This window comes from Coptis chinensis, chromosome 7 (genome assembly GCF_015680905.1).
Source record: "Coptis chinensis isolate HL-2020 chromosome 7, ASM1568090v1, whole genome shotgun sequence".
NCBI lineage: Eukaryota > Viridiplantae > Streptophyta > Magnoliopsida > Ranunculales > Ranunculaceae > Coptis > Coptis chinensis.
The window spans coordinates 47,324,638-47,346,506 of NC_141462.1; the positions used below are offsets into that span (position 1 = coordinate 47,324,638).

At 39.3% G+C, this 21,869-nt stretch overlaps 1 protein-coding gene across 1 annotated transcript; it reads left to right on the plus strand.

The window, feature by feature from the left end:
• Positions 1-21,775, plus strand: LOC147487737 (Acyl-CoA N-acyltransferases (NAT) superfamily protein). The gene is made up of 3 exons (XM_086571469.1): positions 1-204; positions 285-660; positions 21,171-21,775. Exons 1-3 carry the CDS (start codon positions 84-86, stop codon positions 21,457-21,459), a joined length of 786 nt encoding a protein of 261 aa, XP_086427595.1. The 5' UTR covers positions 1-83; the 3' UTR covers positions 21,460-21,775.
• The last annotated feature ends 94 nt before the right edge of the window (positions 21,776-21,869 follow it).

A 21,869-nucleotide genomic window follows, 5' to 3' on the forward strand; every position in this document is an offset into this window, starting at 1 on the left:
AACTTAACTAGATTTTGTTTTTCAGTAAATAAAAAACAACCCAAAAGAAGAAACAAAGACGTTACTCCCAGTCAACAACAAAAATGCCGACCATAATACCCTTTGGCCTCTCACCATCTCCATATCCAAACTTACTCTCCACCACCCCTTCAAACTCTCCCCACTTTTTAAAATCTCGGACCATTCTCTCTCCTCTCAAATCAGGTACATTATTATTATTATTATTATTATTATTTTTACTTGGAATCTAAGTTTGCTTTATTTATTTATGCATGTATGTATAGGAATTTGTAAGGCAAGTCAAACTGTTGAACTGTTTCCACAAGTATGTCCCGAAATTGTAGTTCGTGAAGCAAGGATAGAAGATTGTTGGGAAGTGGCTGAGACTCATTGTAGTTCATTCTTTCCTGACTATACATTTCCTCTAGATTTAGCCCTTAGGATTGATCGGTTGGTTGGTATGCTTTCGGGCTTTTCTTTACCAAATGGTTGTATGCGGACTTGCTTAGTTGCTGTTGTTGGTAATAATAATAATACTGCTGTTTTTGGAAGTGACTTGGATGGGAATTTTGGTTGGAGTAAAGGGTATGTTGCTGGGATTTTGACTGTTGATACTGTGGCCGATTTTCTTCCTAGAAAAGGTCCATTGCGGCAGAGAAGGTGTGTTCATTTTTTTTTTTTTTTTTTTAATTATGTGGATGCTTTCATTTGTTGTCAACAGGTTGTATTACTTATATTTTTGAAATTGCTGGCAAATGCTCTTTGATTAGGAGTTTTATATTGAATAGTCTAAATGAGAATGGAATCTAGCTACCTTACCTGAACTTAGTACATTGTATGAGAAGATGTTTATCTGAAGAAAATCTTGCTTTTATACTTAGAGGGATTACCTGTAATTAAAATATTTCGAGAAGAGACCCAACCAAACAGAAGACAGAGATCAATTATGCATTAGTTTAGTCTTGCTCTTTTGGGTAAAAGACTTTGGAGGTTTGGCGATGAACAAGATAGGCTGTAGAGAAAGGTGTCTAGGACGGGCTAGTGGTAACATTGTGGGTCAGTATGGGAGTCGTGTCTGGAAGGGTATTTGGTTGGGCTTTGATACTTTTCTGGGGTTACTTTGCAGATAGGATTAAGTTTTGGGAGGATAAATGGATAGGAAAATCCGTGCATTGGTTGAGTAGTTGAAGGGTGTTGAATCATTGGAGGCTAGACCACTATAACTTTTGGGGATGACCTTCGGTGTTGGATTTAAAGGGGTTGTTGGAGTTTCTATTTATTATTATTATTATTATTATTTTTTTTTTTTTTGGGTAAGCAACCGGAATACTTTCATTAACATACAGCAAAAAGAGTATACAACTCGGACTGGACTCGACTATAAGCAATATGGACAATCATTAGGCACCTGATTGTTTGACACTATATTTAAATTATAGACTCCAGCTTCTGCCAGCATGTGGACATGAATTGTCACAAGTCTAGGACAATGCACAGGGTATTCTGCACAAAAGACTTCATAAGAATGGTACTCTCTTCCAAAAGACCTAAAAATTCCCAAGAGAAATTAGCTTGACTCCCATTTGACATAGTTACTAAGCTTCTACAGTCTGAGCATATCAAGACATGATTGCAATAGTTTCTCCTGCCCCCATCTTAAAGCTTGAATTTTGGCCCCTTGTGCACCAGATACTTCTATTTGCTTGCTTCCTGCATTCACAAGGATCATTCCAAGGACCAAAAGCATAACCAATACCACCTTTCTTAGTAACGAAAACCACCAACAATAGTTAGAAGATAGAGCTGTGGTACAACATCAGATGGGTGAGGAGAAGAAGTGGACAGGATGGAATGGGTAGCAGTAGAAAAAATTTGATTTATGGTGCTAGGTTTTATCAGTTTATGGGATGGGTTAAATACAATCATGTTCCTGTATCCTGTCAAACCAAATACAATAAATGGTTGCAAAATATGGTTGAACCAAATACAGTAAGATATGGTTGCAAAATATGGTGTACTGGTCAAGTCTTGGGAGGTTGGGCTCAAGGTCTTAGGCTCGAGTCCCACCTTCACCAGGGGAAATGAGATTTAAGGGGTTTAGGGAATAAACGCTCTAACTATCTGAAAAGGGAAAAAAAAGAAAGATATGGTTGCAAGATAGGTTAGGATATGTTTAAAGGTATCCTTGTCAGGTGAGCTGGTGTAAATAAGATAGACAATATCATTGCAGAATAGGTTATGTTTAAAGGTATCATTAAGTAAGGACAATAGTCAATGGATTAGCAAACCAAATTCTAGTAAATTAGTTACAAAGGAAGAGAGCATGTTCAGTAGTCTCTAAATTTTATATTACACCTAGGACATGTATTATCATTAAGTAGATGTCTGTTATACAAAAGCTGTTTACTAGGGAGGATTCTATTTAAGAAAAGTTCCCAGCGAAAGTTTTTTAACCTGAGGGGGGTTTGAAGTTTCCATACAGTGGTCCATATAGCTTGAGGTAGGGTCATGAATAGATTCTAATTAAGGAACCAATTGTTGGCGGATTTAACTGTGAACCTACCATTGTTTTCTATGGTCCAAACTGTTTGATCAGGAATGGTGGATGGCTCTAAATGAATTTTGTAAATTTTTTAAGCAATTGCCAGGGTAAAAAGGTTATTAATGATAGTGGAGTTCCAAGCATGTGTATCTTGGTGAAGGAGATCAGACGCAAAGTGGATACTAGGACCATAAGGGTTTTTAGAGGGTAGATAAGGTAGCCAACTGTCTTCCCAAATGCTAACATTATAACCATTGACAATCTTTAAGCAAGGAATCCAACAAATATCATTTCTTACGTTTATTACATTTTCCCACCATTTCAACACTTGTTTATGGGACCTGGCTTTTAGAAAATTTGTACGAGGAAAATACCCAGATTTTATAACTTGGACCCACAAAAGATTAGGTTCGGTAAGTAATTTCCAGTAAATCTTACTAATTAAACCCTTATTTGTAAGTAGGTTTGTTTAAATCCATAACCCTCATTACCCTTTTTCATACAACAGAAATACCAATTAAGGTAATGTATTTTACTATCCCCATTAGGTTTGTACCCCCACAAGAAATCTGAGTGGAGAATTTGAGATTATATATTTGGGAGGCAACTCGTTTAGGAAACAGATGAGTCTACATATTATATATTGGAATGGAAGAGGTGACACTGTTTATGAGTGTACCTCTACCAGCTTTGGAAACAGACTTAGTCTTCGATTTATTAATTCTTCCACTAATTTTGGATACTAGGGTACTAAGTAGTATAGTATGAGGCTTGTTAGGATCAAACTCTATCCCTAGAGATGTATTATCAGAATTGGAGAGGGGATTTCCAGAACTCTAGGGATGAGCTTTTTCTTTCTGTGATGTAAGTGATGGCTATAAAGGATAGGTGGTCTAATAAAGCAACCCATAATATTATTGAAAGGTTTATAAATACTTATTTAGGCAATCCATAATATTATGAGATTCCACTAACACTAGCACGGAGAAAAATAAAGCAATCGTTAGCAAACATAAGGTGGGTTGTAGTGGGGGCATTTCTAGAAACATGCAGACAATGTATTTGTTTTGTCTGTTGTAAGAAAGCAATGTGTTTAGAAAAATATTCAATGCAAATAATAAATGGAAAAGGGGATAAAGGATCCTTCTGTCTAATGTTCCTCGTATTGTTGAAAGCATCAAAGGGAGTTTCATTTAAATTGATAGAAAAGGAGGAGGTAGACAGAGATATGTATCCAATTAATCCGTGTAATAGAAAAACCAAATTGTTTTATAATTTTGAACCAAAAGGCCATTCAGTTTCGCCTAATAGAATGATAGCCATACAGCCCTGGAATCTTTGGCACGATGCATATCAAGTTTGATAGCTATGCAGCCCTGGACTCCTTTCTTCTTTTTTAGTTTGTTAAAGATTTATTTTTTTAGCTCATTCAAGATCTCCTGAAGTAGGATAGTATTATGAGAAATCTACCGATGTTTGACAAAGGCAGATTGAAAAGGAGATATCTATATATCTATATCAATATAGATTGACTAGTATATATCTATATCTAATAAAGGATTTAATCTATTAGCTCAAATCTAAGATGCATTTCTTTTTATGACATTACATAAGCTAATAGGCCTATAATTTTTTATTTGATTGACATTTTCTATTTTAGGAATAAGAGTAATATTGGTTTTATTGAAAACAGGTAAGAGATTATTATTTGTAAAAAAGTCATTAACAATATTATAGATATCAGTTTTGAGCTATATTACATGGACGCACCATATTCAGAAAATAATGTGTCGGATATGTATGTCCATGTTGGACACATATCGGACACATTTTGCATGTGATATACCTCAATTTTTGATATTTCACCGTGTCAAAGACTTTGTATCTGTGTCAGAAACAGACACACCAATCCTTGTCAATGTAAAACAAAGGTGTAAAACCATCTTGCCCAGTTGCCTTACAGGGATCCATTAAAAATTAAAAACAAAGCAGAATAAATCTTTTCTTGATTAACAGGTTTCGAAAGATCATCATTACCCAAGTCAATTATGATAGGATTTATAAAAGGCAGAGCGTCGGGAAGATCAGGTTTAGAAGAGGTAAAGAGATGTGTAAAGAAATCAACGATATGTTTACCAATTTCATTCCTATTGTCAAGCCACTTGTCATTGTCATTTTTTTTTTTTCAAAGGATACAATTATCTCTTTGAAGAAATAAAATACTTGTACTATATATATATATATTGCCCCCTAGGGTTAATTTTAGATATCTAGATTCATCCCATTAAAAGCTTCTTGTCCAAAGATGTAAATCCTGAATTTTCCTTTTAATTTCGTCTGCTGAAGGTATAGTATCATAATCAGGATTTGAGAGTAAGCTTACTTAACTGTTAAAGCAAGTTTTGGATTTCAAAATCAAGTTTCCGAAAATGATTTTTAATAATATTATGATTGTTAGTAAAAGTGAGAGGAGTATTAGTGTAACTTCTTTTACATGATGGATCAAAGGTCCTAGCTGACTGAAAGTAGAAGGGTTTACTTTGGTGGTACTAGGCTCAGTGTCAAGCAAGATGAGGCTACGGTTAGAGACTTAGAGTAAATAATAGGTAGGGTTAGAAGGTGGATATTTGGGTAGGCTAGTTGGGCATGGTGATTGATAAAAACTTTACCGATACACTCTTTGGTCAGTTTGAAAAGATATTGGTTACCGGTCCAGGTATAGGTAACACCAGTAAAAGTAATGTCCACTAAATCTGCTTGGTGGACAAAATGTTGCTGAGCGTGTGAAGAGAAGAACTTCACTAAAATCGCCAATGACTATCTACAGATCCCTATGCTGCTGCGGACTGATTTGTCGTAAGTGGTTCCAAAACATGGCTCTGTCTTGTGGTTGGGGAGGAGCTTAGATAAAGGATATACATAGAGTACTGGTACTGTTATGAGGGCTTATGCCTATGTGAATAATGTCTTGGGAGGTAAATAAGACTTAAAGATTAGTAGTATTATAGTATTATTCTGCAGTAGCTCCACCGTTAAGACCATTTGAGGGAAGTAAAAGCTTTTTTTTTTTTATCAAAGGGGAGTCTAGAAGTACGCTGTTGAGAGACGCTTTCGTTTCCATAATAAAGCAAACATCAAACCTATAGTGTGCAAGCTGTTTAAGTATATTCGTCACTGTAGAAGGTTTTTCACTTCCTCTACAGTTCCATGGAGGAATTTTCATTGCAATTGTGAAGGTGGTGGCCAAGGGTCATGATGAAAATGTGTGTGAAAAGGAGGGTAAGTGCAATGATCATAGACAACAAAAGGAGAGCAAGGATTTAATTGACGTATGGGTTGAAACTAAACAGGGTTATTGTTAAGGATAATTGTTGTGCCTGGTGATTCCTTGAGAGATGTGAATCATCGTCACTCGTGGTAGACAGTGCTTGACGTGCAGGGTTAGCAAATTGTTGATCGTATTCCTTAGCAGCCTCCTGAGCATTTGGGAGTCCAGCATTCTTGGGTTCAGTAGCCATAACCAGAAGCAAACATAAATGGGGAGGGGTGGTGAGGGGTGCTGGATTTCATCCCTAGTAAGTAGTAACGATGAACCACAAGGAGCGCACGTTCCACGACCGTTACAAGCGAGGAAGGGAAGGACTTCTTGGATTTAGATGATGAAGACAAGGGCATCGAAGCAAAATTGGATCTGGAATGTTCAGATGAGCTGTTTGATGAGGACAAGGAGGAGGGTGCGGAGTGGGTGGAGTATAAATTAATGGATGGTAGAATTGGTGGACTGGGGGCTGGGTAGAAAAGGGAGGAGATTCAACGGCTGAGGAGATGGGGTACTAACAGTTCTGGTTATGGCGTGGTGGTGATTTCTGGATTTTCACTTTTTGGTTGTGCTTTTACTTTTTGGTTGTATTTTACTTTCTTGTTAAGTTGTTAGTAGGATGGGTGTAATAGGGCATTGGGTATGTATTCTTTTGGTCTTAGGATCATAGTTCGTGTTAGAGTTTAACGCCGAATTTAATAGCCGTAATCTCTTTTCTCCTCGAACTTTTCTCTTCATTAGCTATGATAAAATTTTACAGTTCCCAAATGTTGAAGTAGTCTCAAAGTTTATACCTATCTACTTCAATTTTTTTTAAAAATAAATTAATTAAAAAAAGAAGAAGTTCCTGATTTAAAATGTGCTCCCATGTGTTAGTAAACAATGTTTGTTTGCATTAGATTTCCCTAGATGTCCCTTAAGAGGTTTGGGATTATATAAAACAAGAGCTTGAAAGAGCTCGTCCCGTTTTTGTTCTTGACACCCCAAAAAGAGTGCAAATTGCTTTTAAAAGGCTCAAAACTCCTACGTTCATGTATGTGATCACTTAAAGTGATAAATTACTTAAGATAAATTCTTTGTCCCAACTCAAAGCCAATTGGCAATGAGTGGAGTTGGCCCCAGGATATTGTTGTGCGAGGCTACAGATACTCGATATGGGTTTATAAATCTCAACACGCCCCCTCAAGTCTGGGGTATCTTGAGTCAAACACGTGTTTTTGAAATGGGTGACGTGAGTACATGGGCCATTTGGGCCAAAGAAATTTCCTACTCTAATGCCATCTTAAATTTAGGAGCATCCAACTCAAAGCCAATTGGCAATGAGTGGAGAGGCCCCAGGATTCATTTAAATGCCAGGCTTTAGATACCTGATGCGGAACTATAAATTTCGAGAGTTTGCATCGAAGTTGCGTATAAACAAACTCCTGCGAACTGGCTTATTTGAAAACATGTATAGTATGTTAGAAAAATAAACAAATACAGCCATGTATTTAAGCCAAAATACATCCAATGTATTGGATAAGTTCTATGAATATACTAAATAAGCACAGGTTGTTGAAGTTGGTCAGTCATCTTGGGTTTCATCTGCTTTGAAGTAATGAAGTATCTGGCTTGCAAATGTCCACCTGTAAAAATGGTGCCAGCTGGTCAGTTATGTTAATGTTTATAAAGATGCATTGAGGCTCACGCCTTGAGGCTCGCCTCAAAGCCTCACAACATAGATCACACTGATGCTATAGCCTCACAGATAGTGCAATAGGCTTAAGACCCATTTTTTATAAAATTATTTTAATTCATTTATTCATATCATATCACATGTTTTAAGTTATTAGTTTGTTTTCATATTCATTCATTCATAATTTTTTTACCTGTTGGATCTTATCTTCAATTTTATTCTATTTATTATATTTTTAGGATTTTTTAGTGAATTTTTCCGGACATTGAGGCTTTTGCCTCATACGCCTTTGTTGCATACGACAAGCCTCTAAGAGGCTTGGCACCTCATGGCTCTTATGCTTTTTTCTATGTTACATGGACAATGCCATATTTTACAAATAATCCGTGGGATACGTATACACATGCCCGTGACATGACACAAACACATATTGTATGTGATGTACCTCAATTTTTTATATTTAGCCGTGTCAGACACTTTGTGTCCATGTCAGATTAGAACACATGTATCCGTGTCAATTTAACTTAGGCTTTTTTAACACGGGTTATGGGAAGTCTGATAACACTAATTTTTGTCCCCGATAAAGAATTATGTTAGTCTTATTAAATTGATGTATTTTTACCAATGAAAAAACTTAGTTAAGAAGCAGTAGAGGTTAAAGGATCTAACTAGCATCTTGAGTTCTGATGGTTCATTCTTTTGAGGAGTGCAAGCCATGCGTATCATTCTGATGCCATCATATGTGTCCTCTACATTTTTCCTTGATAAACGGTGTCTTATTCATTTAGAGAAAAAAGTGAGGGAGAGACTCACCAATACAGCCACACTACATTGTGCCTGAAATATCTACCCCCCAGTCTAACATGAGAATCCAAAAACAGTATTCCCTCCTCCCCGAATCAATCTAAGTCCAAATCCATAAGCTGGCTTTGGTATTGAGAATGGTAGACTCAATAGTAGCTTATCTGCCCTTGAAGCTAGCATCATTTCTAGTCCTCCAGATTGTCCACCAAGTTGCATCTGGGGTCAAAGGCCAGATGCGACTCCCCAGGTGGTAGTTGTGGGAACTAACCACCTTTCGAGAGACACCATGCAACCGAATGATTTACAATTACTCGTTTGATATCAATACCTACTGGATGGAGAAGAGTAGGGTCTTTGCTGAAATCACAGTGGAGGTTGAGATGATTCTTGATCACAAAAAACACATAGTGGGGTTTCTGGTTGGAGAGGAATATGAGACATCTTGATGATAGAGGGTACCTGACACAGGAGATTATTATTTCGATTGAAGGCTTGCATGGAGAGATACTCCTTTTCCGGGTTTGTGTAAGGTTAGGACTTGAATTATTTTATTGTGGAGTTGTAGCTTCTTTCGTTGTTTAGTTGTGTTGATGTTGTTGTTGCTTCTTTTTTTTTTTCTTTGTCACTTTGATTAGTAATAATATAGGTCACTACTTTACTGATAAAAAAAAAAAAAAAGGGTTAGTTAGGGATGCCGCCCCCAAAGTTGCAAGATCCAACGGCGACGAGATGATTTTATTTTATTTTATTTTTTTCCACATTGGATCTTGCCAACTGGGGGGGAGAATCCCCAACTAACCCAAAAGAATAGAAGAAATAAATGGTAAATTCAGCAACAAATCACGTATGAGATGTTCTTCCATATTTTTCTTGTATCTGTCCCTCTAAATCTAATGATGTTACTCTTTTCCTATTAGCAATAACATTACTTGATAGAATATCAGCAAGAAGTGAAAAATGGTAATGGACGCACGTCTTAAGAAAATAGTCTCGATTGAATGGAAGACCTTTGAGTTCGTGAAAAACAATGCGAGGACGATCACAGTTGTCGAGAGGGCTAGGGGTTTCTCAACCAAGTTGAATTTTTAATAGTTTCTGGTAAGTAGATTGCTGACAAGCTTGCGACTTTTGATAATAAGGAAGTTAAAGTGGGTATTGTGGGAAAGAAGAGGTTTGATGATACTGATATACTGCTCGAGATCAAGAACAACAGATCCGGCTTATTCATATCTTTACTTTTCATTTCAAAAAGGTTTGAAAAGGGGTGATTACAATCTGCTGTCCGGGGGGAGAGGAACTTTGGCTTGTCAACATTCAAAGAAGCATTACTCCTTTTTGTAGATCCGCTCCAATCCTCGGTTACTCACCAAATACCAATAACCGGCGTGTTACTACTATCATGAGAATGTTGGAGGCAAAGAAGAGTGGTGGTGAAACATGGGTATGCAGATCGGCCGATAGACTCGAGGAAATTCTGCATTAATGGTGGAGTCTAAGAGGACCGACATTGACCGGTCGAAAATTCCGTTGGAAAGCTATTGAAAGACATCTTCAACTGCATAAACTTCCTCGGTTGACATGTGTTAATAGTTGCAAAATGATGATGGAGCATCCACCATAGAGGAAGTTGAGAGGTTGCTCAAAGCCCCACCGGATTGAGTATCAACAGCTAAAACTCGTCTTCGAAGGTGGAGACCGGCATCCGAGACGATTGATCCGTCGTGGCTGCAAACAAACGTAAACGATGGATTGAGTTTCGGAATCCCATTGCATCTATGGTCCTTAGAAGTCTTCGTAAAAAACCGTGTTCCGGTCTTCTTTGGGAGGTTTTACAAGGTCAAGGAAGAGATTGGAGACTAGAGAAGTCTCTCGTGTTAAGATCTTAGTAGATGATTGCGACCGCTTAAGATTCCTAACATTCTACCGTTGATTGATGAAGGTATTACCTATCCGATCAGAGTGCTGCCGGAAATTGATGATCTTCACTTTGGGAAATTAGTTGTTGAAGGAGACGAGTTGCATCCTGGGTCGACTTAAGAGACACAGACTCGTTCCTATGCTGAGGTGGCCACTAATGGTAGAGAGTCAGATTAATAGAAACCCACGGGAGCATTGTATCAGTAGGTTTGGGGGTCAAACTGACACACACCGAGCAATTCAAAATTCAAATTCACGTGGAAGTAGAATTGATGAAAGACGCTCTCATAGACATGCCCATAATGGTTCCGAAGAGGAGATGCAAGGGTCCAGAAGACAGGCCCAAGGAGATTTAGGTTCTGTTGGACCTTTTGTTACAAGTCCCGATGGACTCTATGTTCGAATACATTTTCCAAACCCAACATTGGGAGTTACAGTCGGGTTTGTAGTGGGCCTAATCTTAATATAGCCGGACTTCACCATCACCAACTCCGTTAAGCTCTTCGAACTTATGTCTCATTGTTTGCACCGCTAATAAATCGTTACAAGGGGATGATGTTCGAATGTTGAAAGCAAGGTTTTTGTAGTGGGTGTAGATGGGAACAAAATAGTAGAGGATGATGATGGGAATTGGGGATCGGCTTCTTCTTCATCCTCAGGAGAGGTGGAGGAAGAGAACTCTGAAGATGAAGAGCTGCTTATCGACTCTTTGCTGAACCAAAATGAAACAAATAGTTCGGATAATGTCTCTCGAGTTAATGAGACACAATTATCTGAGAATTGGGTTGCTGACACCATCATTCCTTTGGGTACAATGTTGGGAGTCACTATCGGCAGCAAAGGTGCAGGGGATCTGTTGAAAACCATCAACATTGAGATGGAATTGCAGATTCTAAAAACGAATACAGAGGTTATTGAGAAGGAAAAATCGGTTTCTAATGTCGACTAACATCATGACATGGAACATGAGGGGATCTACGAACAAAGAAAAAGCTCGTAGATTAAGAAAGCTTATTCGTAAGCATAGACCGATGATTGTGGCATTGCAAGAAACAAAAAAGGAAGTATGTAATGAGAAATTTATCCGCGATCTTTGGGGAGAAGTGCGATGCATGGGATTTTATCCCTTCTATCGGGATATGTGGAAGATCGGGGGGGAGTTAGTGATATGGGATCTGAGATAGAGTGGATGCGATGAGGGGGATACTCTCAAAAGGGCTTTCTCTTTATCACTCATTTGTCTATCTAATGTAATGGGATTAAAATGGGTGTTCACAAGTGTATATGGGCCAGTTGATGCAGCAGATAAGGAGCAATTTTGGAAAGAACTAGCTGATGTAAATGGTTTGTGGGATTTGCCATGGTGTATAGGAGGGGATTTTAATAGTATAAGATTCACAGAAGAAAGGAGAAACGGCTGCAGAATCTCAAAAGACATGAGAATGTTTAATGAATTTATTGACAGTTTTGGTTTGATGGACTTCACTCTGTCAGGAGCTAAATACACATTCTCGAATCACCATGAACGTCCCAAGATGAGCAGAATTGATAGGTTCTTGGTGAGTTCGTCGTGGATTGAGCATTTTGATGAGCATGGGGAGCAAGCATTGGGGTATAATCTTTCTGATCATCGTGCTATTCTCTTGGAAAAATGTCATGTTGAAGGAGGTCCTCGTCCCTTTAAATTCAAATTAATGTGGCTGGAAAAGCGAGAAATTGTTGGGTTAATGGAGGGATGGTGGAATGAGACTGATGGTTGTGGGAAGCCAGGGTTCGTCTTTAATAAGAAGTTTAAGCATTTGAAACTCAAATTGCGAGAATGGAATAGGGATAAGTTCGGTAGAATTGATCTGAAAATTAAGGGATGTCATAAAATATTGGGTGAGCTGGAACAAAAAGAGGAACAAATGGATCTCTCTAACCAGGAACTAGTTCCTAAAGATGAAACAAACAAGATGTTGGAACAATAGCTGAACAGGGAAGAAATTTATTGGTTTTCAAGGGCAAAGAACAAATGGAAGAAGGAAGGGGAGAGGTGCACAGGCTATTTCCATCGGATTGCTAATGCTCGTTTTCATAGCAATTCGACTACAAAATTAAAAATTGATGGCCAGTGGGTTAAAGATTAGGTGGTAATGAAAAAGCACATTGTTGATTATTATTCCAGCCTATACAAAGAGGAATGTTTGGACAGACCTACTCTTGATGGGCTAGAGTTACCATGTATAGAGGAGGAACTAGCAGTATGGATGGAGAGGAACTTTGAGGAAGATGAAGTCAAAAGGGCTCTTGACTCTTTAGCAGGTGAAAAATCTCCTGGACCAGATGGATTTGCAGTGATAGTGTACAAAAGTTGCTGGCACTTTATGAAAGATTCTGTCATGGAGGTGGTCCGTGAACTGTAGGAAAACTCATTTATTAACTGGAGATTCAATTCTACTTTTATCACATTGGTTCCGAAAGTGGATGGGGCAGGCTCTGATGCATGAATACTGAACCTATCGACTTCTTGGGTGGAGTGTATAAGATCATAGCTAAAGTGTTAACACTTCGGCTTAAGACTGTGATGCACAAACTGGTTGGGGCATACCAAGGATCATCTTTAGAGGGACGACAAATTCAAGATGAGGTTTTGATAGCAAATGAACTTATTGATGCCCGTCGAAAGAATGGTGATCCTGGACTGATTTGTAAGATTGATTTTACGAAAGCATTCGATAGTGTAAGCTGGTCCTTCATTGACTATTTGCTGGGTAGATATGGTTTTGGAATTAAATGGAGACGGTGGATCAAAGCATGTTTATCTACAACACATTTTTCAGTCCGGTCAATGGCGCAGCACGGAAGGATTCTTCACTAGCACAAAGGGCTGCGGCGGGGAGATCCTCTATCCCCATTGTTGTTCGTGTTTTGTTTGGAGTCACTAACAAGGATGGTATTCAAAGCTCAAGACAATGGTATGATTAGTGGGTTCAGAGCTTCAGCTACAAGTCTGGGTATTCCCATACTCCAATACGCAGACGATACCATCTTCTTTTTTGATGCTAGAGAAGACCAAGTGCTCAATTTAAAGGAGTTAGTTTTGGTTAATCAAAGGGCAAGAGTTAGAAGAAGAAAGAAAGAGAGGTAGAGAAGGAGAAGAGTGGCTTGCTTGCATGGCCACAATATCTCAGAATTTATATAGTTTATATTTAACCTAAGGCTCCTCTTAACCTAATAGGGTGTGGGCCATGATCCAGTGGTCCCACACCTATTACACCCGTCCAAAACTCCCCCTCAAGCTGGAGCATATAAATCAAATATGCCTAGCTTGGAACATAACATATTAAGGATTACTTTCGATTTCCGTAACCGTGAAGATATCACCTAACTGATCTTCAGATTTGACATAGGGAGTAGCAATCAATTTACGCATCAAAAGGTCTCGGATAAAATGGCAATCAACTTCAATGTGTTTGGTGCGCTCATGAAACACAGGGTTATTGGCAATGAAGATTGCAGCTTGATTATCACAGTACATCTCCATAGGCTGACGAGAACGTATCCCAAAGTCATAAAGCAAAGACCGAACCCACAACATTTCACTAGCAGTATGTGCCATAGCACGATACTCAGCCTCCGCACTAGATCGAGCAACCACACTCTGTTTCTTGCTACGCCATGTGACAAGATTACCACCAACAAAGGTGCAATAACCGGATCTAGATCGTCTATCCATGATGCTACCTGCCCAATCGGCATCGGAATATCCAGAAATCAACAAATTTGAAGAACGACGGTAAATCAAACCTCTGCCAGGAGCACCCTTGAGATATCTCAAAATGCGGATTACAGCGTCCCAATGAGGCTGCCTAGGAGCATGCATGAACTGACTCACAACTCCAACAGCAAAGGTGATGTCTGGACGAGTGGTAGTTAAATAAATAAGACGACCAACCATGCGGCGATAGCGACCAGGATCTGGGAAAACCACCCCCTGCGTAGCATCTAGTTTTATAGCTGGATCCATGGGAGTGTCAACAGGTCGAGAGCCAAGAAGCCCAGCATCAGAAAGAATATCTAACACGTATTTTCTCTGTGATAATGTAACACTGTCCTTGGACCGTGCTACCTCAATGCCAAGGAAATAACGAAGAAGACCCAAGTCTTTGGTATGAAACTGAGTAGCAAGGTGAGCTTTCAAGTTTGCGATACCAGTAGAATCACTCCCTGTAATGATGATGTCGTCTACATACACAATCAATAGGATAGTACCCCCAATAGAGTGACGAACAAACACTGAGTGGTCAGAGGATGACCGCTTAAAGCCATATCGAAGTAGCACTGAGCTGAATTTATCAAACCAGGCCCTAGGCGATTGCTTCAACCCGTAGATAGCTTTCTTGAGACGACAAACCATATGCTCATTTCCAGACACAAAGTAACCTGGAGGTTGATCCATGTACACTTCCTCTTGAAGGTCTCCATGTAAGAAGGCATTTTTAATATCAAGCTGGTACATCGGCCAGTTATAGTGGACAGCAACAGATATTAAAATTCGCATAGAGTCTAAACGAGCAACTGGAGAAAACGTCTCCATATAATCCACCCCATAAGTTTGTGTATACCCCTTTGCTACCAGCCTTGCTTTAAGACGTTCAATTGAACCATCTGGTAGATGTTTAATTGTATAAACCCATCGACATCCAACAGTTTTCTTCCCAGTGGGAAGATGAACAAGTTCCCAAGTAAGATTGGTACGAAGGGCATCTATCTCCTCATTCATGGCAAGCTTCCACCCTGGTGAAGTAAGAGCCTGTGTATAGGAAGTAGGAACAGACACAGTAGACAAAGCAGCAACAAAGGAATGGAAAGATGGAGATAGGCGATGTAAAGATACAAAGTTGGAGAGCGGGTGTTGGGTGCAATGGCGAGTACCTTTCCTTTGAGCAATTGGTATATCAAGATCAGAAGGAGGAATTTCTGGTGGGGGCTGTGATTGTTCAACTATTGGAGCCTTTGAGACAACCGAAGAAGGATTGGTGCAATGGCGAGTACCTTTCCTTTGAGCAATGGGTACATCAAGGTCAAGCTCAGGAGGGATCTCTAGCGTAGACTGTGATTGTTCAACAGTAGGTGCTTGTGAGATTACCGAATTTTCAACTCTAGGTGTTTTTGACACCGCAGAAGGAACCTCATGTGAGGACTGTGATTGTTCAACGGCAGGTACCTTTGAGAGCTCATGACAATTCTTTTTACGTCGATAAACCTGAAATGGGCGCGGAGTTACTGTGGGTGGAGGTGGAGACACTGCATGTGGAGACAGAGACACTGTAGATGGAATCATTGGCAGCAAGAACTCCCCCGGGCCAGAGGAGACCAAGTCAGTATCATAAATCCGACCAGTGGACGAAAAATACGGAGTTGACTCAAAAAAGGTAACGTCAGCACTAACAAAATAGCGACGAGTCGCAGGAGAATAACATCGATACCCTTTTTGGGTATGAGGGTAGCCAAGAAAGACACACTTGGTAGAACGAGGAGCTAGTTTATCTTGACCAGGACCTAAGTTATGAACAAAGGCTACACAACCAAACACCCGTGGTGATAAGGCGAATGGATTTTGGGAAGGATAAAGTAAAGAGAAAGGACTCTTTCGACCCAAGACAGGAGATGGTATTCGATTAATGAGGTAGCATGCAGTAAGGACAGCATCAGCCCAAAAGGTTTTGGGAACATGTGTAGTGAACATTAAAGTGCGGGCTACATCCAACAAGTGTCTATGTTTACGCTCAGCGACACCATTCTGCTGAGACGTATGTGGACAAGTGGTCTGATGAATAATGCCTCTTTCAGCACAAAAGGCTTGGAGAGTAGTACTCCTAGCATATTCAAGAGCGTTATCTGAACGCAAAATCTTAATTTTTTTGTCAAATTGCGTCAAAATCTCATTGTAAAATGACATAAAAACATGAGGTAATTCAGATCTATCTTTTAATAAAAACAACCGAGTCATGCGAGAAAAATCATCCACAAAGATAACAAAATAAGAATAACCAAGAGTGCTTTTTATGCGAGCAGGACCCCAAATATCGGTGTGTATAAGATCAAAAGGACTCGATTGACGTTGAACACCACGACTAGGAAAAGAACTGCGGTGGTGCTTGCCTAATTGACAAGCATCACATTCCAATACAGACACTGGACTCAAATGTGGAATTAACACCCTTAACCTATCAACTGACGGATGACCTAACCGACAATGCCACTGGTAGGCAGAAACTGAAGCACTCAAAGCTGAAGGTGAACTTGACTTTGCAGCATCTAGATAATATAACCCATTTTTTTCATGCCCCGAACCAATCACAGTCCTCATCGTGAGATCCTGAAATACACAAGACGTTGGGGTAAATGTTATGGAACAATTCATGGACTTGGTCAATTTGCTCACGGATAACAAATTAAATGGAAATGTTGGAACATATAAACCAGATTTTAAAGTTAAATTCTTAGTGGGTTGTAAGACTCCAGTTCCAAGAACCGGTCGAGAGGATCCATCAGCAAGAATAATATTGGATTGAGAAGGCACAAAACGATCAAAATGAGATATATTACCAGCCATGTGAGAGCTTGCACCAGAATCAATCACCCATGATGAGGGTGAAGTACCCATAAATCTTTGTATTACTGAATCCGCAAGTGTTGCCGTTCGCAGGGAACATGATTAGAAAGCCGCGATTTGAAAGTTGGTGAACAATTTGATGCGATATCTCATCACGCTGCACCGCGGATGAAGAAAGCTGGGGGACAGCTCCCCGCTAAGGAACAAAAGCATTAGAAGTATAAGATTCCTCAAAAACTTGATTAGCCCACTCGGGTTTGCCATATTTCTTCCAACACCTGTCCTCTAAGTGGTTAGTTCGACCACAAAAGGTACATTTTAGATTACCCAGGTTACCTCGGCCTCCACGACCGCCACCACCACGATATACTACTTAACGACCACCACCACGGTCGCCACGAACACTACCATGACCACTACCACTACCACGGCCTCCACGAAATCCTGAAGAAATCAGTGCTGAACTCTCCATAGGGTGTGGTAAAGTCACTACGTTTTCCTGTTTCTTCCTCATGAAGTCGAGAAAGAGCTTGAGAGGCCATGGGTATGGTCTCACCAAAGAAGAATTTGGTCCTTAAATGCAAGATATACTCAGAATTGAGACTATGTAAGAACATCATAGTCTGCATTTGATCTCGTTGTTCCTTCTGAATCTTAAGATCCGTGGTGTAAGGGTGATAAACAAGCCATTCATCCCAAAGTCCCTTAAACTTGCTAAAATGCTCATTAATAGATGCACTTTCTGCTTGTTTCAAGTCAAACATAGTCGAGAACGGATCATGAATTTTGGTGACATTATTTTCTTGAGAGTACATCTCGTGTAGAGAAACCCAGATTTTTTCTTTCTTTGTGTCAAGCCGCGCACATTCACAGCCACATACGGCTCCATACTATTCCAAAGCCAAGTCATTACCATTGAGTTTTCAAAGAAACCAATCATCATATCCCGAGTCCTGTTTATCCGGTGGTTCATCATTAACATACTTCGGTTTCCTCTTTCCAATCAAAAAGTGTGAGATAGCGTGCTTCCAGGTAAGATAATTGCGTCCATTAAGCTTGACAGACGTAAGAGACTTACCAACATACGAGAAATCATCAACAGGAGGCAAGATAGACTGGGCAGTTTTGGGTTCAGCCATAGTGCAAAACAGTAGCTCTCAAAAGAGAAAAAAAAAAATGTAGCAAACGCGATAAGGAAGCACTAGACGACAATAATCAGATCACTAATCCAACAATCCATAGATACCCTATCATACCCATCGAAAAAAAAAAAAAAAAAAAAAAAAACAACGAGAGAGGCAGATTGAACAATATCAATAGAGTATCATCATAGGATAAAGATCCAAGTTTGGAGCAGATTGAACAAGGGAGAGGAATTCCTCCCCCTGTTAGGTGGAAGGGAGAGAAGAGATTTGATAGAGGAGACTGCTCTGATACCAAGTTAGTTTTGGTTAATCAAAGGGCAAGAGTTAGAAGAAGAAAGAAAGAGAGGTAGAGAAGGAGAAGAGTGGCTTGCTTGCATGGCCACAATATCTCAGAATTTATATAGTTTATATTTAACCTAAGGCTCCTCTTAACCTAATAGGGTGTGGGCCATGATCCAGTGGTCCCACACCTATTACACCCGTCCAAAAAAAGGCTATCCTTATGTGGTTTGACGCGGTCTCAGGGTTGCATGTTAATCTGAGTAAGACTAACCTATATGGAGTGAATGACATCCCCAATTTAGACTGGTTCATTACCATCATCATATCTCGGGTTACCGTTGGCTGCTGGGTATAAGGCCAAAAGTATGTGGAACCCAGTCATTGAAAGATGTAGAAAAAGATTAGCTATTTGGAAGCGCAAATATTTGTCAAAAGGAGGTAGGATTATCCTTATCAAGTCCACACTTGCTAGTATGCCCATCTACTTTCTTTCTTTACTCATTATTCCAGTATCGGTGGCTGAATTACTTGAAAAAATGATGAGACTTTCTTTGGGGTACGACAAATGAATTGCAACGTTATAATTTGATATCTTGGGAAAGAGTATGCCTTCCAAAACAGTATGGTGGACTTGGTTTTAGACGTATTCGAGATGTGAATGCCTCTTTGCTTTCTAAGTGGATTTGGCGTGTGAATGCCTCTTTGCTTTCTAAGTGGATTTGGCGTGTGAATGCCTCTTTGCTTTCTAAGTGGATTTGGCGTTTCGGTAGTGAATAAGAAGGTTTGTAGAAAGATGTGAATAAATATGGAGTTGTCGGAACAGGATAGGTCACATGGATGCAGTCTTTGGAAAGGAATCATGAACCATAAAGACATGGTGGAGAGAGAGTTAAGTTTCAAGCTTGGAAACGGAGAAAGAATTATGTTCTGGGACGATAAATGGTGCTCGCAAATGCCTCTAAAAGAACGTTTCAAAGATTTGTATGTCATTTCTAGTAACAAGTCTGGGACTGTTCAGCAGCATGTTATATGGGATAATGATATACAGTTGTGGGATCTGAAATTTAGAAGGAATTTGTTCGATAGAGAGCTACTACAGATCTGTGAGTTTTTGGATTTGCTTGCTACTCAAAGGGTCAATGAAGATCATGACAAGTGGAAGTGGTTAGGGAAGGTGCAACCGTTTACTCCGAAGTCAATGTATGAGCTGATCGAGGAAAAGAGGATACAAGCTTTGCAATTGGGAGGCCTTAATTTTTCATATAGCAAAGTTTGGAATAATAGAGTGCCAACCAAAGTCTCATTCTTTGTTTGGGCTTTATGCTGGGGGAGGACCTTGACGTGCGATAATCTTCGAAAGAGAGGCAAAATCCTAGTTAATAGGTGTGTCATGTGTACTAAGGAGGAGGAAACCATTCAACACTTGTTCATGGATTGTGAAATTACACAAATAATATGGGATTATTTCATGCATTCTCTTAAGTGTCGTGGTGACGCATCGCAAGGTCTGATGGGGCAGTTCAACTGCAAGCCAGATGATAGAATCTCCACTATCGGTTGGATATTGGCAAAGGTTATAGCTCACGCAGTTACATGGTCCATATGGTTGGAACGCAATCTTCGAACTTTCGATGATGAGTCTAGGGATGTCCAACAGCTTATTGTCAAATGTAAAACTCTTATGTGGGCATGGGTGTCTTTCTTACCTAGTGTTAGAGGTTTGAAATTGGAAGACCTCATTTTTAGATGGGAGTCTGTGATTGAGGGGTAGCATTTATATGTACTTTTAGTAGTGTGAATCTCTCACACTACATCTTCATTATTATTAATATAAAATATTGTTTTGCTGATAAAAAAATAAAAAAATTAGCAATAACATTACTCTTGTTGGACCATCACTGAAGAGTCGATTTTACTGGTAAAAAATTAGCTCAAGAATTGATAGATGGTGAATTTAGTGGGAGATCAACAAATTGAAGCATTACAGATCAATATGGTCAGTGGACCAGTGGTTTATTAAAAGGATCACGTATTCTCCACAATATTTTTAACCCCACACCCCCCACCGCATTGATACACACACCGTTTCTCACCTAGTTACTTTTTATCTAGTATTTATTCCTGACTGCAGACAGGAATATTTGAAGTTCATCATCTGTAAAATTCTCCAAAATAGTTCATTAGACTATTTTCTTTTCTTTTAACTTTTGCAAAATTTGTACGGTTAGACCGATATATTGTAGCCCTCTCAACTTCAACTTTCCAATAAGAAGTCTAATAACTTGTATCTGTCTTTCTCCAGATCATACATTTTTTCTGGTTTACTGTGAGATTGGGTATGTCTGTGCGGTTCTACTTAGCCAATTGTTTTTGGAAATTATTATGTTTGTTATCTGGCTTAGTGTAAAATTTAATCCTGATTTCTTCATGCTCTCAGTCCTAACATAGCTTCTTTACTAGTTTATATGATGACTTCCTTATTGGTCAAACAAGGCTATAGCCTATAGAGAAGCTGAACAAGGGCTTATTCTTATTTGGCTCCCACTTTTTTTAAGCACTTTGAAGTAGAAACATAAAATAGATTGCTAGCTAGTAAGTTAACATCATAGCGTGCATATGATATGGGATATTAGTAAAGTAGACCAACCACTTTGAGAGTGAATATGTAGGTAGAAATCCGTACATGATATTTTCATAACTACGACCTAGCAAAACAAAGTGATATTAGTACGACTGGCCAACTCCTTTAGGACCCAATTCTTAGGTTGAAAACCCATACAGGATATTCTGCTAAATATTATATGTCCATGGCATATATGGTAAGATGTTACTTGAATTTCTTTTGTAGCTCTTTCTCACAGTTGAGGCATGTTGAACCATTTCAGGACTGGAATTGCGTATGTATCAAATGTTGCTGTCAAAGAAAGGGATCGATGCAAGGGCATTGCAAAGAGACTTATGACAAAGGCAGAGGCTCAAGCCAGAAGTTGGGGCTGTCGTGCAATTGCATTACACTGTGATATGAACAACCCTGCAGCGTCACGGTTGTACAAAGGCCAGGGTTTTAAATCTATCAAGGTGCCAGAAAGAGCGAATTGGCCTCAACCGAAGACCTCTCCTAATGTACAGTTCAGCTTCATGATGAAGCTCCTAAACACCCGCACTAGTTCATGATTCTTGAGAGAATAAAATAGGCAAAAGCAGTGTGCGCTTGGAAGAGCGTGTGTATATAGAGAATAGCCGCAAGATTTTGTTTGGGAATGGTTACTCTTGTGTTGTATAATGTTATTAAGGTAGTGACCACTGACCTATATCTTATCTACACTTGGAGTTGGTATCTTCTCTTGTAGTTTTATTTTGAAAGTCCGTCCCAGTTGGGCTCGGCTGTACATTTGTAAGGAAATGTATATAGATTAAGATCCAGATGCTGTAGCCGGGTTCTTGTTAACTGATAAGTTGAGAAAGTTGGATGGAGGATGATGATTATCTACTTTATGGATGTTGGAAAATGAAAAAAAAAAATGTGAGTACTCTTTCATACTGTCCAATTCAAGACTGCATGCAGGAAAATCTGAACCAGTTTT

Bases quoted from the DNA above. Each gene is read 5' to 3' on its own strand.
- LOC147487737 (XM_086571469.1), top strand. From the start codon at position 84: ATGCCGACCATAATACCCTTTGGCCTCTCACCATCTCCATATCCAAAC. The intron at 205-284 runs GTACATTATTAT...ATGTATGTATAG, and splicing joins TCTCTCTCCTCTCAAATCAG to GAATTTGTAAGGCAAGTCAA. The intron at 661-21,170 runs GTGTGTTCATTT...GAACCATTTCAG, and splicing joins GGTCCATTGCGGCAGAGAAG to GACTGGAATTGCGTATGTAT.